The sequence below is a fragment of the Numenius arquata genome, chromosome 11, assembly GCF_964106895.1.
Source record: "Numenius arquata chromosome 11, bNumArq3.hap1.1, whole genome shotgun sequence".
In the NCBI taxonomy this organism is placed as follows: domain Eukaryota; kingdom Metazoa; phylum Chordata; class Aves; order Charadriiformes; family Scolopacidae; genus Numenius; species Numenius arquata.
Genome location: NC_133586.1, coordinates 33,989,492 through 34,008,938, shown reverse-complemented (window position 1 = coordinate 34,008,938; position 19,447 = coordinate 33,989,492). Strand labels below are relative to the sequence as shown.

Genomic DNA, 19,447 nt, shown 5'->3' with positions numbered 1-19,447 from the left:
TGGGGTCACGGCGAGGGGGGGGGATCACGCGTGGCCGGGGGTAAGCGCGCGGGGCGAAGACACGCGTGGGACAGGCAGTCGGGGCCGGGGCGGGGTGGGGGGGCTGTGGGGTGTGCGAGGTGCGCGCGGGGCGCGGCGCGGGCTGCCATTGGCTGTGTCGGGATGATGTCACGGCGGGTGTCACTATAAGTTCGGCGGCGCCTAACGGGCTGGGGGAGTCGGGCGGGCGCGCGGCCGCCGCGCGCCGGACGGGACGGGACGGGACGGGACGGGACGGGACGGTCCCAGGCACATCCAGCGTGAGCCCCCCCCCTCCCCGCACCTGCCGTCCCGTATGCGCGGCTCCCGGTGCAGCGCTGCCGCCGAGGAGCCCTAGGCAAAACCAAACCCCCGCCGCCTGCCCGGGGGGGCTGCTGGCGGGGAGGAAGGGGGCCATGGGGGTGTCAGGCACCGAGCTGCCCGGCGGCAACGTCAGCGCCAACCAGAGCGCCGCCGACCCCACGGTGTCGCGGGACGTGTGGATGGTGGGCATGGGGATCCTCATGTCGGTGATCGTGCTGGCCATCGTCTTCGGCAACGTGCTGGTGATCACGGCCATCGCCCGGTTCCAGCGCCTGCAGACTGTCACCAACTACTTCATCACCTCGCTGGCCTGCGCTGACCTGGTGATGGGACTGGCCGTGGTGCCCTTTGGCGCTTGCCACATCATCATGGAGATGTGGAAGTTTGGGAATTTCTGGTGTGAGTTCTGGACCTCCTTGGATGTGCTCTGCGTCACGGCCAGCATCGAGACCCTGTGCGTCATTGCTGTGGACCGGTACTTTGCCATCACCTCCCCTTTCAAGTACCAGAGCCTGCTGACCAAGAGCAAGGCACGTGTGGTCATTCTTGTGGTTTGGGTGGTCTCAGCTCTCACCTCATTCTTGCCCATCCAAATGCACTGGTACCGGGCAGACCGTGAGGAGGCCATCCTGTGCTATGAGAAGGACACGTGTTGCGATTTCTTCACCAACCAAGCCTACGCCATTGCCTCCTCCATCATATCCTTCTACCTGCCTCTTGTGGTCATGGTGTTTGTGTACGCTAGGGTCTTCCAGGTGGCCAAGAAGCAGTTGCAGAAGATAGACAGGAGCGAGGGGAGGTTTCACATCCAGAACAAGGAGCAGGAGCAGAAAGGGGGAGCTGGGCATCGCCGTACCTCCAAGTTCTTCTTGAAGGAGCACAAGGCCCTCAAGACCCTGGGCATCATCATGGGCACCTTCACACTGTGTTGGCTGCCCTTCTTCATCGTCAACATCGTGCATGTCATCCAGGACGACATCATACCCAAGTACGTGTACATCCTCTTGAACTGGCTGGGCTATGTCAACTCTGCCTTCAACCCTTTGATCTACTGCCGGAGCCCGGACTTCAGGTATGCCTTCCAGGAGCTCCTGTGCCTCCGCAGGTCCGCCCTGAAGATGTATGCCAACGGCTACTCAAACAGCAACGGCAAGAGCGACTACAACGAGGAGCACAACGGCTACCCCCTGGCATCGGATAAAACCTGCGAGTTGCTCTGCGAAGAGGGCTCCTTCCCTCACCCCGAGGACTTTTTGCACTGCAAAGGTACTGTGCCTAGCGGGTAGCTTCGAGACGCGATGGGCTCTGGTGTGGCACACATCGGTTATAAAGAGGAGCCTTTGTCTAAGGAAAAACACACACACCCCCTTCCCAATAATAATAATGATCCTCCTCTAGAGCTCACCCAAAATCTAATGGCTGCAAGAAACCCCCAAACTCGGGAAACCTTCTGCAAACAGGTGGGGGGCTGCCCGGGCAGGGGCGGGCGGGCTGCTTGTAGTCTGCCCGTTTAGGGGCACGGCCGTGGGTCCCTTGAGCAGGGGGGTGGAGAGGGGCGGAATCTTAAGGCTGTGCAGAAATCTCGTCCCCGGAGGAACTGCCTGGCCGCGGCGGGTGTTCAACTACCTCATGACCGTACCGCTGCGGCGGGAGCGCCGTGCGGGGCGGCGGGAGCGGGGCCGGGGCTGCAGCCCCCGCATCCCGCCGGCAGCACCGCTCGCGGAGCCGGGGGTCTTCCCCGGTCCCTTCTCATCACCGAGCTGCTGGCCGTGGGACCCCTCCCCGGCCAGGAGGGCAGCCTCCTGGGGGTGCCAGTGTTGTCCAGCCCGGGGGTCTTGTGCGGAGATGGCACCCTGTGACAATATCCCCGGGGAGGGGGTGCTGGGAGCGCGGCTCGGCAGGGGGATCTGTGGGATCTGTGTGGGATCTGTGGGATCCGCGGCTGGTGCCGGCAGTGGGACAGTTTAAACAACGCCCTTAAACAACGAATGGGTTTGTGTTTGGTTTTTTTTTTTTTTTTTTTTTTGCCAAGTGCTATAGGACTTTCTGTTGAAATAATACTAATAATACTAGAAATAAATGGACTCTTTGCCCAGAATGTGAGACCGTGACTGTGGGACTGAGGAATGCGGTGCTGGGAAGTTGGGTGAAAATGCTGCTACGGCCACAGACCATCCTTTTGTTGAGGCTCCAACCAAAGCTTTTAAACTGCCCGGTTTGTTTAACTTCAAGTCTCAAATGACAGCGAGCCCGAGGAGGTGGGAAGGGAGGAGATGTTTTATTTTCTGTGGCAGACTGGAAGCGCAGCTCTGGCCGCTCGGGGACGGCTGGAGGTCGGTTGGTTTGTTTGTTGAGGAGTTTGGTTCTTTGGTTTGTTTTGGGTTTTTTTGGTTTTGTTTTGGTTTTTTTTTTTCGGCTTGCGGCAGGCTTTGCATTTCGTTCCCCGGTTGGAAGGGTTGGCGGCGGGAGCGCAGGGCTGTCAGGGGGGGCGGCAGACACGGGCGGGCAGGTGTGGGCTGCGGGACGCCAGGGGACGGGGACGGCGACAGGGGTGGCAGTGCCGCCGAGGGCTTGCTCTCGGAAAGTCCCTAGCTGGAGGAAAGAGGCGATGGGGGTGGGAAATGGAACTGCCCCCCCTCTCCACCCCCCGCATTGCCTTCACCTGCGGCTGCTGCATGAAAGGCTGGACTCGAGGGGTGGGAGGATGTTCCTTCCAAGTGCAGGGTCTTTTCAGAAACACGCGGGAGAGATGAGGGGGGAAACGCTGCTGACGGGACTTACCGGCGCTCCGTGGGGCCGTGGTGTCCCGCGGGGGGATGCTCGGGCTCATCTCGCCCCCCACGCAGTTCCACGCACCTGCCTTGCACCGCGGGGGTTTTGCTTGCGCTGCTGCTGGGGACATGCGGTAGTCGGTTTGGGGATTGGTGGGTCCCCGGCAAACCTGGCTTTGCAGATTGGTGGGGTGACCAGCTACCCGGGGCCACGTGGAGCTGCGTCCCCGAGGGCTGGTACCCCCAAGCTGCAAGCGGCAGAGGGGGTTTGGGGCAGCGCTGCAAGGAAGCTGGGGAGGTCGGAGGCTGGGAGGGAGAATGGAGAAGGGTTTCTGGAGCAGGGTTTCTGGCTGCCGACACACACCTCTTTGCAGCCCCCGTGTGGCCCTGGCTTCTCCTGAGAAGGACTTGCCCCAAGCGCTGGTGCCGAATGGGGCAGCCCCAGGGAGCGCTGTAGGGGAATCCCACCTGGAATGGCACTTGGGGGGGGATTGCTGCTGGTCTCTGCTGCGGCTGCTGCAAGGTGCAGGGAGCAACCAGCTCTTCCTCGAGCTCTCATACCCCTCATGGTAAAGTCCATCGTGGCTCTTGTGGGGCTGGGGTCTGGAAACTCCTAGTGCTCCCTCCTTCCTTTCCCAAAGCAGTCCTGATCCTGCTTAGAAAGGGTGCTGGGAAGGAGGAACAGCTGTAAAAGCCCTCTGCTCCTCTAGCCCCGTCACGGGTGCTGGCTCAGCTCCTCTTGCAGCCTTTCCAGCTCAGCACTACAGCAGAGGCAGGGAATGTGCCCGAGAGCCCTTCCCTCCTGCCTCTCGCTGTCTGCTTCCATGCCTGCGCCTGTCAGTGCCCTCACCCACTGCCTTGGTGGAGTTGTCAGCAGTGCCCGAAGCCCTTTGAGCGCTCTAGAGCCCCCACCGCTCTACAGCAGAGGGGTGTGATGGCAATGAGGTGTGTGAGGCTCCAGGTCAGCAAAAACATTTGCTCCTCAGATAAACATTAACAGGCTGTGCGAGCAGGGGGAGACCCAGCGCGGGACCGGGACCAGCAATCAGGTGCTGTTTGCTTCGTACTGTACAAGGATTAAATGCGAGAGGCCGTTGTGCTGTGCAGTCGGTGGAGGTGCACACTCTGGGCTAGAGATGCACTTAAGCTCGGTGTGGGTCATGATTATTATGTAGCTTTCGGGGGAAGTGAAAATTAACCTCTTGGTTGTAGCGATCGATACCTCCTGTGGTATTATATCTCCTGGGTTTTTGATCTTCCAGTGGCTGTATTTTGCAATGCCCAGGGGCAGCGTAGGTTAGCGGGTAGCAGGGGCACAGAGGGAGGAGGTGTCCCACAGTGATAACCAGCTCCTGATGGGGGTCAGGCCAGCCTCCAGCAGCCTCAGCAGCCAAACTCCTACCGGCTTTGGGGCAGGAGCCTCCGGTGCCAAGAAATCTAGTGTCCACATTTCAGATGCTGTTTGTATTTTTACTATTAATTATTTGCATTTCAGTAGCACATGTTGTGGAGCAGGAATTTGTTGTCCAAATAATTTATCTGTTTGGCCGGCTCTGTTCGTACTTCAGATGTTGCGGCTGTGTGTAGCCAAAGCTGGGAGAGGAGCAAGTGGCTAATTGCAGAATCACTGCAGCATCCAGAGTGCACGTGGAAGGGACAGGGGACGATGGGCTGTTTGCGCTGGGCAGTTGACCTCGGTGCTCCAATGCTCAGCTGCAGTGTTAGGAAACCTCAGGCTTGCAATGAAGTCTGAGTGTTGAAGAACTGATTTCTTTCATCTAAAGGCAACGTTACTAAAACTGGTGAAATACGAACTGTGCAGTTCTGCGGGCAGCTGGAATGGAAAGAGAGAAATATTGGTAGAAAAAATATGGCATCACCAAAGCCGAACCTGACAAATCTTCCCTGTTCTGTGGTTGAAAAAGTAGAGTTGTGTAAAGGAATCCTTTGGCCTGATAACATATTTTATAATGAAAAGGTAGTTTTATAGATACATGCTAGGCTTTAAAAAATGGTGCATTGAAGTCAGGACATGAGCTGCTTAAATTGTCTTTAGGGTACTTCAGATTTATGCTAGCAGAGAGTTGGCCCAGGTTAAATACATCTGATCAAACACAGCGGTCACTTCCTTTGAGGAAAATCACTGTGACAAATACCAAATTCTTATTGCAAACAGAGCAGGCTGCCTTCTATGCTGCCGGCTTGTACCTTATGCCACTGGGTGGGATACTCTCTCTCCACCCGCCGGTGTCAGTGTGTACAGCTAACTGGAGCTTTGCGGTACATTCACTGTTTTTAGCCACTTTGGCCAAACAGATTGTTATTGTTTTTAAAGTCTTAGTCAAGATGAGCATCACAAACACAGCTTTTGTGTTGTTACAAAATACTGCCCTCGGCGTAGGTCCTGCTTGTGATTCGGGCAGCTGTAGTTTCCACATCAGGGGCTGTCTTTGCTTTGTCCTCCAAAACAGTCAGAATATGGGGAGCCGCTGAGTTATGTCAGTCCTTTGCCTCTTGGGAGCATTTCTGGAGAGCTCTTGCTTTCTGGGAAGCCCAGGCCTTGAAATATAACTTGCTGCTTGCTCCAGCACTGGGGAGGTATGGAAGTCCCAGGGGAACTGGTGGAGAGGATGGGGTCTGGGTGCAGATCTCCACTGGGAGATGGACCCGAGCATCTTCTGAGGACTGGCTGTTCCCAAAGCACCTCATATCCCAAATTGTTTGGCAATTCCTAATGTGCAACATTGCCTGTCAGTGCATATTGCGTTGCCGTGGGATGTTGGGTGTGCATGAAGAGCCTGTGGAGCCAGGCCCACACCTGGTGGCCTCCCCTGTGGTTCCGGTGAAGGTGGGACCCTGGCCTAAGGACACTGCCAAGGCAGCGGGTACAGCAGAGGGGAAGGGAAGAGACTTAAGTTACAAAATGCACCCAAATGTTTGAAAATAGGCCAGGGATTAGTCGTGTAGAAAGGAGAGCCCAGCTTCTCTGGAGAGGGAGCGGATGTACGAGTAGGCACACAACGTGCTCTTCAGCTCTCCCACGTCACAGCCACTGGGCTTTTCAAAGGGCTTATTTATGTATTTATTTACTATAAGGAACATGTTTTTGCCGTAGAGGGGAGGCCTTGGAGTAAACAGCAGGCTGTGATCTGTCTCCCAGCATCTCTTGCCCTTCTGGTATTACAATGCTCCTGCTGCCAGGAGTCTCAAACATCCGCTCTGGCTAAAGGAAGGGCTTTTGTCCCCCTCCCTTTGCCAGTCCTCTGCCTCCGAGTGTTTGCTTTCACTGGTGTGATGAATCCATTTCCCAAGGAGACGGGTTTATGAGCATGCTTATTTCTCTGGAAGGAGGGAGGATATCCTATCTTGCATGTTCCCTTCTTTGTTCTCTGTCAGAAGATAGAAAGCACCATCCTTCCAAAAGCAGCAGGGAAGCAAAGGTTTCCTGACCGAGTGTGGCAATGCCTGGCAGTGTCCCTGGGCAGGGAAGATGGAAAGGGGGGTCCAGGAAAGCTGCCGGATGGTCTGCTCACCAGCATCACCCCAGTCTTCCCCCTCCCCAGCTGCCTCTGCAGAAGCATCCAGCCCTGGTGAAGCACCTCATACCTTGGCTGACCCATATCTTCTGCTAGCTTGTATGACAGTATTAGTGCCTGCACTTCAGGTTTGCAGTGTGGGCGGTACCCACGGTGGTCCTTCAGGTTGAGATGAGCAAGGACTGTTTTGAAAAACCACCCTGGTCTTGGATGGTGTTCTCAGTAGAGAGGTGGTGTGACCCCAGGCTCCCCGAGACTAGTGTTTTGCAAGGATTAAGGTCCCTTACATGACTGTTTTTACACTTGTGCTTGGTTTCTCAGATCCACGAGTAGGACCACATCTCCTGGCATCTCCTCCCAGTGCAACAAAGTCTCTTCCAATGTGAAAAGCTTGTCTCTTTCTGAGACTTGAACCCAGCAGCCCGAGCATTTCTTCTCCTTGTTATTGTTTTATTAGAGCTGTTTGGAAAGCTAGCATTACTCCTAACCTTTCTTCTTAGGGGCAAAGAGAACATTTTGCAATGAACACACATCCCGGGCTGTGAGCACACTGTCATTTGTCAGCTGGAGTAGCTACACCCTCTTATCAGAGACATTCCTGCAGGGTGACCAGCTGCACAGGGCACCCATGGGGACCTGTAGGTACTTTTTGTCATATTACAGAGTCGGGCAGCAAATATTTCACCCAGCGCTGCTTCTTGGGAGATGCACAGCTGTTCCAAGGGCCCAAGCTGCAGCTGGTGGCATGGGCAGATCCTGTGGCACAACCTCTGCCTCTTGCACCCTGGGCAGAAGGACAGAGGCTCGTGTTTGTCTGCCGCAGAATAAAGTACAGGCGACTCGGTAGGGAGCACAGATGCTCCCCTGGGGTCTTAGTAACACAGCCTGGGTCCAGACAGAGCAGTGCACGCTCGAAACGAGTTTACACAAAACTTGGAAGGAGGTTATCCCTCCTGATATGTGTTGTAAGAGCAGCACACAACCCTGATTCACCTGGATTTGGCAGTGGGTACCTGCTGGAATTGTTGTTTGTAAGGGTGATGAATCAAGCAGAGTATTTCAGGGGGTGTTGAGCCTCTACAAACATTCTTCATCACGAAAAAAGTTGCTGCTTCTCCATGCATGCAATTTCAGTTTTCTCCTGTTTTCTCATCCTCCCAATGGCAGGAGCATACAAATGAATTTTGGTGCAATATTGCCAGTGCCAGCGAGAGTGGATTGGGAAATATTTACTTGTTTACTGTCCTTGGTAAGGTCATTTTTGCACAAGTGCATATATATTTAAAAATACGTATGTTTATGTGTGTGTGTATATCTCCATTATCTATATACAATGTTATATAGATCTGTACATAAATAAGAAAATGTAAAGGTATTTTGTTGTACTAGGTAGACACATAGAGGAAGATCTGTATGTTCAAAAAGTTTGAGTATTTATTTCAGGTCCTATTGATTGACATTGTGTTTAAATAAAGACTATTTATAGTATGCTCGTAGTCAAGTGTCCTTGCTTAAAGCTGTTTTGCTGGCTTTATTTTCCCCATACTCTCCAAGACCCTTCCAGTGAATCCTTCAGGGCTCATTAAAACAAAGTAGCACCGGAATAGCCTGGTGCTGGCGGGGAGGCACACACAGCCTCCTCCAGAGGATGAGAATTTCAGTAGTTTATGAAGCGCTTTGAGCCCTGGAGACGGTGAGGAAGTCGCGGGTGCTCAGCACTTTGCCGTAAAAGGGCTTCTCTGGTTTTCACCTCTCACATCAGGCTTCGCAGGCAAAATGGTTTTTAAAAATCCACCTGCTCTTCTGCCTGTTTGGACTTGAAACAGTGCCAGTCTTGGGTGGCTCCTCTGCTCCTGTGGCAGAGCAGGGCTGCTGCAGAAGCTCGGACCAGGACAGCTGGGGGCTTTAATCCTCCGTTGCTGGTCACCAGTGCCAGCCTTCCCTGGGATGGGAAGGAAACACAGATGCCGAGTGCACAGACCGTTGGGATGGGAAAGGTGACACACTGTGAAATGTCCACAGGGCTTGTCCGTAGAGGCCGGTGCTGTCTCTGCTCCCCTCCAGCCAGAAGTGAGCCCCCCAGCTGGCATTGGGCAGCACCGAATAGTGACTGCTCCCTCTCACCTGCCTGAGCCAGGTCTGACCTCGCCGGGGGTGAGGACCACACACCTCAGCAGGGTTCCTCACTCCTGGCTCAGCACGGTGCAAACACCTCGCTGCAGCTTCTCCAGCCGTGCAGGTTTGGAACTGGGGCTGGAAGCGATAATGGTGATGGGGAATTACCCTGCAGGAACTGGGGTGACAGGGTCACAGTGTGGTAGGTCACTTCTCTCTGTCCCAGGTTGATTTATCTCCTAATTAGGGTTGGAAAAGCTTCTGGGGGAGTGTCTTTAGAAAAGTATTCTAGTTTCCCTGTTACCTGCTGCCCAGCCCTGTTGTCCTGGTGCTCTTATTGCTTCAGGTGGGGGTGATGAAAGAGGATGGTTAATGTAAAGTAGGATCCCAGCCCAGCATGTTGCAATGACAAGTATTCTCTATTCTTTATGCCACTTAAGACCATGATGAAAGTCTTGGCAGCAGAGGCTAGCGTGTGCCCTGCACGTTTTGAGGCTTCTCCTTTCCAGAAACATCAGCGGGGAGTTGACGTGCAGCTTGGACAGGGAGGGATTGCACCAGACACTTCCAAAACACGGCAGATGCCCAAATTATAATAATTTATGGGTTTGTAACTTTCAAAGGTTTGTAAGCCTTCAAGAGATGGAGAGCCCCAGCTAGAAATACAAGCTGTTGCTGGCTGCAGAGGTCCTGAAGAGGGAAACAGAGTCAGACCTTCTGCATCTTGGGGTGGTGGGGGGGAGAGCCTCAGCTGCCATCCAGCTGTCCCCACCCCAGTTAAAATGGGATGTTCAGACCAGAGAATGTTTAATATCCCATCTTATGGAAAGGTGCTTGATCCTAAGAGGTGCTTAGAGCCCAGTGTCTGCTTCACAGCACCTTTGGTGATTGCCCTGAGGCTCCCAGCAGCTCCTCCTGGCTCTGGTCCTCCAGCGATGCCAAAGGAAAGGCATCAGGAAACCACAGCGGCTGCTGCCAGAGCTACCTGCAGTCTGGCAGACATGACTTCATTGAGGCGTAGGCAACAGGAGCATGAAGAGAGGATCTCTCACCAACCCTAGAGACAGTCTGAATGCGGCTCCTCACTCGCACCACCTCCTCGGTGGCTCAGGGGAGTTCAGGCTTCACCGCTGAGCTCCGCAGCCTCAGCCCAGTCCTGAGAAATGCATAAACAGCAAATGGCCTCTGGGGAGCCCCTGCCAAGTCCTTTCTCCCTCATGTAAATATTTTTTTCTCTTAAGTGTATGTGAGTGTGAAAAATACCTCCTTAATCTTTTTCTCCCTCTGGCTGTAGGAAATGCTTGTTCATCCCTGGGTGGGGACTGCCCTCATCTTGGTATTTTGCAGGCGTCAGCCCAAGCAAGAACCGTGCTGCTGAAAACATTTCTTACTGCCCCCAAAGCCGTACTGCTCTTCCTGCCTCCCAAGCCCACTGGCATCAGAGCGAATGGTGGCTACCATGACGGGCGCCTGTCAGGGCATTATGCTCCTTAGTGGCGGTCGGATGGAGGTCCCATGGGCTGCAGCATGTGGACAGCAAATTGGTTAGACAGCCTTGAAGAAGCCTTCAAAACCAGTGAAAAATACCCATGGGATTGCAGGGTCCCTGCTCCAAAGCCTGAAAACCCCATCCTGTTGTATCGGACTCATGTCTGGAAATGCACGGAGATTTTTCCTGAGAAAAGTGTCCCTAGATAAGTTTCTTTATGCCTGGCTCGGTGAGAGAGGTGCTGATTTTCCAATATACACTTAGTAGGGAAAGGAAGTGTGTCTGCAAGTAGCAGAAGTGGTGGGAGCCCCAATATATCTGTGTGCAGGGGAGCAGGGTGGAGGAGCTGTGTAGGTACCTGTTCACTGGGGGAATCCCTTCTTACTGTCCAGATGTTTTCTTACTCTCCATTCACCTCACCTGGCTGTCCTGCTTGGGAATGGGTGGGATCAGGCATGGGCTGTCACCCCCCTTCTTCCAGCCCTCTGCTTGGGACCTCGGCTAAGGTCTGTGTCTCACCAAAATAAGAAGATGTTGCTGTTGGTGGTTTTAGAGAGGAAGTGAGTCAGCACAGTACCAGCCTCACACAAGAGAATGATGCTGAGAGAGATCCATATCAGCCTTGACTGATAGGCAGTCTTTTGAGATACCTCATTGTAAGCCAAATACTACTGTGGTACTCTCCCTCAACGCGAGTCTGGCAGAGCATGGCACCTTCTTCATCGAGACAAGTTAGGCTCAGAAGCTGGAGTGCAGAGCTGCTGAGTGTGAAGGGCTGTACGAACAGCTTTGTAGCTAAAGAAGAGGGGAAAGAAACAGTTCCCTTGTGCTCAGATGAGAAACCAGAGCCGCCCAGCAATTCAACATGGAGAGATGTTGACCTTCTAGGTTGGGTTTTAGGATGGTCTCCCAGGTGGATTTGTTGTGCAGCACCCTGTGATGCCTTTCCTGCCCCTGCGCCTTCCCGGGTGCCTTGCTAGGCTCTGTCTTAAGTTAGCCCCATTCAAGCAGGACCTCTTTCCATCCAGCTTGCAATATATGAAAGACGTCTGTGCTGTAAACCATCAGGTCAGAGAGTTTCCACTGGGATGTGTGTTATTCTGTTCCTGTGCTGGACTGCAGTCCCAGCTGTAGTGGTGTAAGCTGGAAGGTAACTCCTGAGATCAGTTGTGACAGGGACTCAGTCCACACTCTGCATGATCTTGAAAGCCTGCTTGTAGGAGGCTCAGTGTGTGATTGCGGAGACCTTTGGTGTGGAAGGTGGGAGGGAAAGAGAGATGCTTTCAGGCTTTGGCTGGAGGGGTAGGTGTTGCTCAGCATGAGAATTTTTTCTAGCACAGATATCGGAGCAGTGTCTCACCCTGAATGGCATTTTGCTTTGCGCTGTGGTGATTGCTGGTGGGGACCTGCTTTTCACCAGGAACCAGTCCTTTGAAGTGCTGTGGCTGAGGCACCTCTCCCCTTGCCCTCTCCTGGCAAGCGCAGGTTGTCCTCTTCTTCTTTTCAGCTTTGTGAAAGTGGAGCCATTTGTGAACTTGCCAGAGTTTTGCACAGGGGAGATGTTGGCACGTCCCTGCTGTGGGAGACGGGGTCCTGAGCAGCAGTGGTGGTGGTGGAGAGGCAATGAAGGCAAGTCCCACCCAAGACTGGAGCTCCTGCTGTCTCCAGCTGAGATACAAATATAGAGACACAGCATACGAGTATGGAGGTGGGGAAGGCACTAAGCTGGGGACACAATCCACGCAATCCACGGCTATCGGAGTTAATTCATATCACTTCAACACAGCAGCTGAGGCAAAGGGGAGCTGGGGGGGGGGGGGGGGGGGGGGGGAGATGCATGGGAGGAAGAAGAGGGAGCAGAACCACAGAAAGACATTTTGTGACTCAGAGAAAGAAGGCCATTCCTCAGTAACTGCATAGCATGACTTGTTCAGCTCATTTAAAAGCTGGCTGTGTGGTTTCCCATTCCTCTGGGGCTCCTTGCTGCAGAGAAAGACCCTTCTTAAAAGGGAATCCTCAGGGTGCCTATTTATAGCATGGAAACCCCTCCAGGAGAGTCATCCTGCCCTGAACCAACATCTCCCGGTTCCCGGCAGCAGGGCGGTGTACAGGCTGCTCCTCCCGCAGCCCCAGCCCCTCCTGCGCAGGGACCCAGCTGGCAGTGGCCAGCAGACTGTCAGGGACACTTGCGGGCACCTCTCCCTGGGGCGGGAGGCGATGACACACCGGCTGCCGGGCTGGCAGGGGCAGGAGGAGGCAGGGAGAGGGGCAGGGTGCCGGGCTGCTCCAGGCTGGGCTGCCCCTCACTCGGTGACAGGGGAGAGTCAAGTGATGGGAGGCGAGAGGTGCGTGCTGTTCCCGGGAAGGAAAGGTCAGGGCGCAGCGCCATGGGGTGATCGGCCTCCATCATCAGCCTCCGAGCAGAGCCGGTGGCAGCAGGGCCGGGGGGGGGCTGTGATTTCTAGGCATGACTTGTGGATGTTGGCCAGGAGAGACAGAAACGAATTGGAAAGGGGGGAAAGGGTTGTTCGTCTGTAGTGAAGCGTGGGGCTCTGCAGAAGTGCTGGCTAGGGGCACAACGAGGTCTCCCTACCAGTGTCCCCAAAAGACCTTAGAGGGACCTCAGGAGGGGGTGCTGGCATTGCATCTCCTCGGGTTTGATCTCAGGCTGGGCTGGCTCTAACCCTCCGTGCCGGGGGCAAGCCAGGTGTTTGGCTGCAGGATGGGATTTCGGTGTGCCACAGTTAGATGGCAGAGCTTTGAGGATTTTCCTTTCTGATACGATTTGCAAAGCCAAAGGCTTATGTCAAAGTCAGAGCGATTTCTTTCTCTGCCTGAGAGTTTCCTTTAACACACAAAGCTCAGAAGGGGAAAGATAATGATAAAACTAGACCGTGCCAACTTTTTTAGCATAGATTTGGACAACTGCAGCTTACGGAGGGCCGGTGTCTGTAAGGAGGCTTCCATCAACTCTGCCATAAATACAGTCATAAATACAGTACAGACTGGTGATGAAAAGCAGAGAGAAAGAGAAGGACTCAAAGGAGAATGGTTGAAGGAACTGATGAAGGCAACCAAAGAAGAGAGGCAAAATGAAATATACCCCAGGGAGAGTATAAAAATATGATGAAGAAACAAATGGAGATGAGAAATCAGTCCTAGAAGCGACAATGACCCAAGCACCAGCAGGAAACTCAAGGTGGATAGCAAGAGGCTGGATCCCATTGGGAAGAGGAGGGAGAAGCTGGAAAAGCATTGCAGGAGGAGAAGAAACAGGGCTGGAAAATGCCATGACAGCAGGATCTGCATTTCAGTGCAGGCAGTCTGACTGGTGCCTCTTCCCTCCTACATTAGTAGTTCCTTGTCTCCTTTTAGCCAGTATGAGTTTGATTTAGCAGATCTGGCAGGAGGGAAGGCGGCAGGACGAAGGGAGAGGGGATGGTTTCTCAGTGATACAGAATTTCTAGGGAACCGTGGGTGAGAGAGGACAGCCATTAGGCAAGTAATCCATGCACAGTTTGTTCCCAGCATCGGGGGAGTTGTCCAAGGCAAATGGCCAGCCTAATTTATGATCCCAGAGCAGGGAAGGTGAGCGTTGTTTTATTTTTAAAGACAGTCTCCTCCTTGTGCCATGCCACCTTCTGCAGTAGGGTTCCAGTTTCAGGAAGAGAAAGGGAAAAAATAACCTCAACCGAACAAAAAGATTCTGCTTTTACCTGTAAATGGCATCAAATATTTTTGTCTCAAATAATTACTTTTCCCCACTGCCTGATAGAGCCAGTGCTGGAAGCCCTGGCCCTGCAAGCCAGCACCTTGGGAGGATGGACCCGGGCAGGTGGTGGGGCAGGGCTTGGAATGGGGCAGGTCTTGGCACAGGGCAGCAGGGTGATATTTAAACCCAAATCACCTGAGTGATGAGCATAGTGAGAGCACACGGTGCCAGGTAGCTTCAGACCTCACCAGGCTGAGCCAGGTGGCCATGCAGCGGGTCCGTGCCGGGTAGCCGGTGACAAACTGGAGCTGGAATTTTTCCACCTGAGGCAGAACAAGCACCCTATTCACCGAGGGCTGTGAGAGATAAAGGGAGGTGGTGGTTGAGCACGCCTCAACTGAGCATTTCAGAGGGAACGCTGGCTGCTCGGCGGACTCTCCCATGTCATCAATGCCTTCTGCAGGGTTTGGTTTCTCCTGGGGACGGGAGATGCTGAAGAGCTGGCTCATTGCAAGCAGCTGGTATGCAAGGAAAAGCTCTCTGCATCTGCAAACTGCAAGTAAGGATTTAAGTGGTCCAAGTTAAGTGTTCAAATTATGCTAGTGAGCAGAGAGCCCTGTCCCTACTGATGACTGAGTAAATCAGCTGGGAAAGGGCATTCAGACCTAATGAAGGGATATGGAGGGGATTTCCACTGGAAAGCAGTGAAAAGAGACAACCGATCCTCCTGTCGAGTAAAAATTCAACAAATCTTGGCCCTGGGTGTCCAGTGTGGATGTCACCTTTTCACTCTGGCCAGTCTCAGGGCCAGGGGTCACAAGACAGCAGTATCAAACCAGTCCCTAGTCACGTCCCATCGTAGTCCGACACTGGAGAAGGCATAGAGCATGTCACACCCGTGCTGTGCTGCTCAGGTATTCCCCCCTGCCAGCCAAAACTTTCAGCAGGCTCGTTACAGCAACTTTATGGCTCCTTCAGACTGCTGGAGTGGGAGGAAAAGCCAGGGATTTTGTCACGGGAGGGAACTCCTACTGCAAACCTGAGATACTCCATAAACAGCTGGATTGTTTCTGTCTTTAGTGTTTATTCTTCTTCAGTGTAGGAAAAATGCCACATCTCGACTGATGGGGCACTGCAGAGTGGTCCTGCAGCGTGGTGGTGTCCCCTCACAGTGGGAGTGGAGCAGGAGCAGGGATGTCCCTGCTGCTGTGCTCCTCACTTCAGCATCGCCTGCAGGATCAGACTGTTCCGTGCCTTCTTTTTGGATGGAGGTGCCCCGGCTCTGTACTGCTTATTACAGTCTTGCTTACAACATTTTTCTCTCCCGTCTCCCCTTCCAGCCAGTGCAAATGCAATGATAGTCATGAGGTGGCCTAAAGGTGACCTTGGGTTACCTAACCCTGCCAGAGCACAGGGACAAGCTGTGTGTGTTCGTGAGGGGGTATGTGCTAGAGAGAGAGGAAGATGACTGCGTAGCCAAATAACTGCAGATGCATTCAGGACCTCACTGTCATTTTAACTGCAGTGGGTTTCATGTGAATTACTGCTGTCACAGCTCACAAACAGCGAGAAGTTCTGTGGTTTGGTTTTAAACAAACCAGCAAATGAAGAAAGTTGACATGAAATCATCCTGTGCAGGCATTGCCTTGCCTTGTGTCTCCTTGGGAGTGGTGGTGAGGTGCAAATGCGGAGACTGTGCCCCTTCTCTCCAGCTCTGTCCTGCAGCTCACAGGATTTCCCAGCTCCAGAGCTGAGCCATGATGCCACCACCATCCCTGTGCCTCTGACTGCTCCCACCTGCTTTTTTCTGTTTGTGCTTTGGGGCCTGTATCTGTATCTTACCCTCCTGTTGCACAGGACTTGCACCTCTGGCATCCCTGTCCGTGACCCCTCCCATGTGCCCACCAGCCCTTCCTGCCATGGAAGCTTGGAAAGGGGAAACCTTTCATCCCCTCTTCTCCTCCATCCTGAGCTACCTCTGGCCTCTGCTAAGACTTTCCCCTCTCTCTCCTTGGAGCAGTGGGAGGCCCCCAAGTTCCCATGCTGGCAGAGGTGCCCCGACTAGGAGCAGAGCACCGCATGTCCCACTCACTCTGCTGGGATCGGCACTGGAGCTTTCACGGAGCTGGAGCGGGGAGCCAGGAGCCAGCAGCTGCTGGACCAAACAGGGAGCGCAGAGGGAAGTCTTGGCATCGGTGCTGTGTTTTGCCAACATGATGCCTACGTGGGAGCCTGCGTGGCTGGTGGACCAGAACACATTACCTTCCCTGTGCTGGCAAAGAGCTTTGCCCACTGCATCCAAGCGTAAAACCTCTGAGCACAGAAGAGGTCTTTGCTGTTAGTGAAACGCCTCTCCAAACTCTCCTGACGTGTCAGGAAGGTGTTTCTTCAATCCAAGAGGGTTTCTTCAATCCTGATGGTGGGAAGGGGACAGACCCAGTTTCAGCCATGCAGCTGGGGCAAAGAACTGTCTCCAGCAGCCTGATTCAGCTCTTTAGCTCTTCTCAGGGCAGCAGGGGCAAAAACCTCTGGAGGTTTCAGAGTCAGGCACTCCTGTCAGGCACCACGGCACCCACACCACCCTGTACGCTGCGTAGGAATGAAGTGAAGCTCACAGGGCTTCATCCAGCACCCAGGAGCCCAGGGCTGAGTTATTTCATGGTGAGCAGAGCAACCTTTCTATTTGCCCCTGAAGCAGCCAGAGGGTATGGTGGAGCAGGGCTGAGGGAGCCACCAGCAAAGCACCTTGGCTGGTGGGTGGTGGAGGGAAGAAGGGTTTCACAGAGCAGGCTGGGCCGGCAGGGGACCGAGGAGGGCTGTGCCAAACAGGCTCGCAACTGGAGTTTCCCAGCAAAGTCCTGCTGGAGTCAGGTGAAAAATGTGGCATTTTTTAAAGAAAGAGCTCATGTGGAAGGGATGAAATGCTTGTGAGCATCCCCCAAAGTGCCACAAATCAAATGGCCAAGAAAAGAGTCCCTGCCAAATGCATTGCTTTTTGAATAAAAGCCATAGCTGGGGAGAGCAGCATCTTGATTTGGAAATTGCAGCAGACATGCCTGCGTAGTGCCTGCTTGTTCTCTGGCTGGCATTAGCTGGGGTTTTTAATTTCTGATGGCTCCCAGTGCTGAAAGAATTAGAAGGTGGCTTAAAAAAGGCATTTTAAAATGTATTTTCTATAAGGAGCCTCCACATGTAGATAGACGTGCCCAGAGAAAACCAGTGGTGGACAACAGATGAAGAAATACTGGTATCCATTTCCAAAACATACTATCTACCTTGACGTACCATCTTTATTCCCCTTATTTTCCATCCCTCCCCTTCTGGAGCTGGGGCAGTTGGGTCCTACAACCTGGTTCTTTCCTGAAGCATCTTTTTCTGCCTCTTCCTTGCAGAAGACACAAATACAAGCCTGTGTGTTTGGAAAGTCCCCTCCCAATCCTTGGTGCAAGGTGGGATTATATAAAGCAGTAATTCACGATTTCCTCTTGGCCCCCACGTTCCTTCCCGAGTTCTTGAAGCTTTGTGTGGAGCGATGATTTCCCCTAAAATGAACAGCCAGCTCGATTCCTTCTCGGAGGCTGCTCTGCTGCCTGCCAAGGGGCAATTGGGGGTGTGTGTGGAGCAGGCATTTCTGTCATTCCACAGGCACGTGTGCCTTTGCAGTGAGCGTGTCTGACAGGTAGGGAGACAAATCAGGACAGCCGTCTCCCTGCCCTAGTGCAGCGATGGCCGTGGCAATGCGTGGGAGATGCAGCTGTGAGGTGCGCATGGGGAGATGGGGTCCCGGGAAGAGAGCTGCAGGAAGGGGCTGGGTACCAGTGTGGCAGCAGGGATGCTGCTTGGGCTTTGGCATCAGCTTCGCTCCCAGAGGTTTTGCTGCTCTTAGTTTGCTTTTAATTCATTATCTCGGGGTGTCTCCATAATGCAAGACATGCCAGCCAGCAGCTGTGGTTTGGAAGGGACAGGTCAGCGTGGCTCGCCTCTCCTGGTATGTACATCGTGCACACTTGTCAGGGCGGCGAACGGGCCCCCCTTGCTGTGGCCATGCTATTTCCAGTGCCTGTGATGACAGGAGGACGTGCTGTGTGGCCAGCATCAATGCTGCTTTGCTGAGATGGCTTTGCCATGAGCAGCCCCGAGGACGTGCGGAGGGGCCCACACCGTGCCCCAGGGACAGTCAGACCTCCTGCGAGGAGGTGGGAGCCCAGCAGGACTGGGACCAGGCAGGAACCTGGCTGTATTAGGTGTGTAAATCTATCTGTGGTCCAGATGCAGGCTGGAGGTGTCCTGCTGTGCAAGGCACCCTTGGAGTAACGTGGAGATACTCACAGTCTTCAGTGTCTGTAGCTGTCCCTGAAGAGCAATCTGGGTTGTATTGCCACCGGGTAGAGATTGTGCTGTTACTGAAACACACGTGACTCGGTAGTGCCAAAATGTTTGTTCAGGCTTTGGAGATAATTCCTCAAGACCTCAATCCTCTCTGAAGCACAAAAGCTTTTTATGTGGGGTGCTTGTTGAGTCGCAGAAAGAAATACAGCATGGAAATATCACCCTGTTCCGCAGTGACAAACATCTCCGATGCAGGACCCAGATTAGAAACCGAGAGCACTGAGGTCTGCGCTCCGCCGAGGTGACTCATCTCACATCTCGGTGCCTCAGTGCTCGCCCGCGAAATGGAGCCTGCCCGGCGCTCCCTGCCTGGAAGGGCAGTGTCCCTGCAAGCGGTGGCCGGGAGGTTGGAGAGAAGATGCTTCACAACTGCCAGATATTGTCATTTCTTGCCTTCCGCAGCAGGGATCTGAGCCTCAGCCTGATCCAGTTTCACTTAACAATTAAACCCTTCTGTTGCTTTGCCAGAACTTACCTAGAGTATGGCAAGGTTGTCTGTGAGACAACTGCCACTGGGTCATTGTGCCTCACCACTGATCTCACTCACGTGAGACCAGGGCTAGATCACCAAAGCGTAAGACAACCCTTTGCACCAAGAGGGCAACCCCTGCCTAGTAGCAGTAGAAAGCCATTTTGTGTTATATTTATCAGTTAGTCTTGAGTCTGTCCTGCCTAATATAAAAGTGTCTGCGTCCTCTGCAAAAGCTTCCCGTTTTCATTAACCCTCAGTACACGTTAAATCTCCTTCCTTCGGCTGATCCCCCCTGCTTCTCCCATGATTCATTCGGGGATGCCGATGCCGCATTCCTCTGTCGTGACAGGAGAAGCCAGGCTAAGGAGGCAATTGCATCACAAACATCAATGCAAATTGGGCCAGAGAAGTCGGAGGATGCTAATGGGTACTTTTCTGTACACATGCTAATTATAGCACCAGCAAAGCCAGGTCAAAGCTATGGCTTTGCTTGAGGAAATCCCCAGTGATTTTAGCCAGGAGTTCCAGTTACTGTTTGTTACAAGTAAATGACTAATAGAAACTAGACCTGTTAGGTCATCTTGAGCATTTCTGGAGGATTCCTCCGCTACAGTGTAAACA

General features: G+C 53.5%; 1 protein-coding gene across 1 annotated transcript; it reads left to right on the top strand.

Moving 5' to 3' along the window:
• Positions 1-434: 434 nt before the first annotated feature.
• On the top strand, positions 435-1,628 carry ADRB2 (adrenoceptor beta 2). Its single transcript, XM_074155795.1, has one exon. It carries the CDS (start codon positions 435-437, stop codon positions 1,626-1,628), a length of 1,194 nt encoding a protein of 397 aa, XP_074011896.1.
• The last annotated feature ends 17,819 nt before the right edge of the window (positions 1,629-19,447 follow it).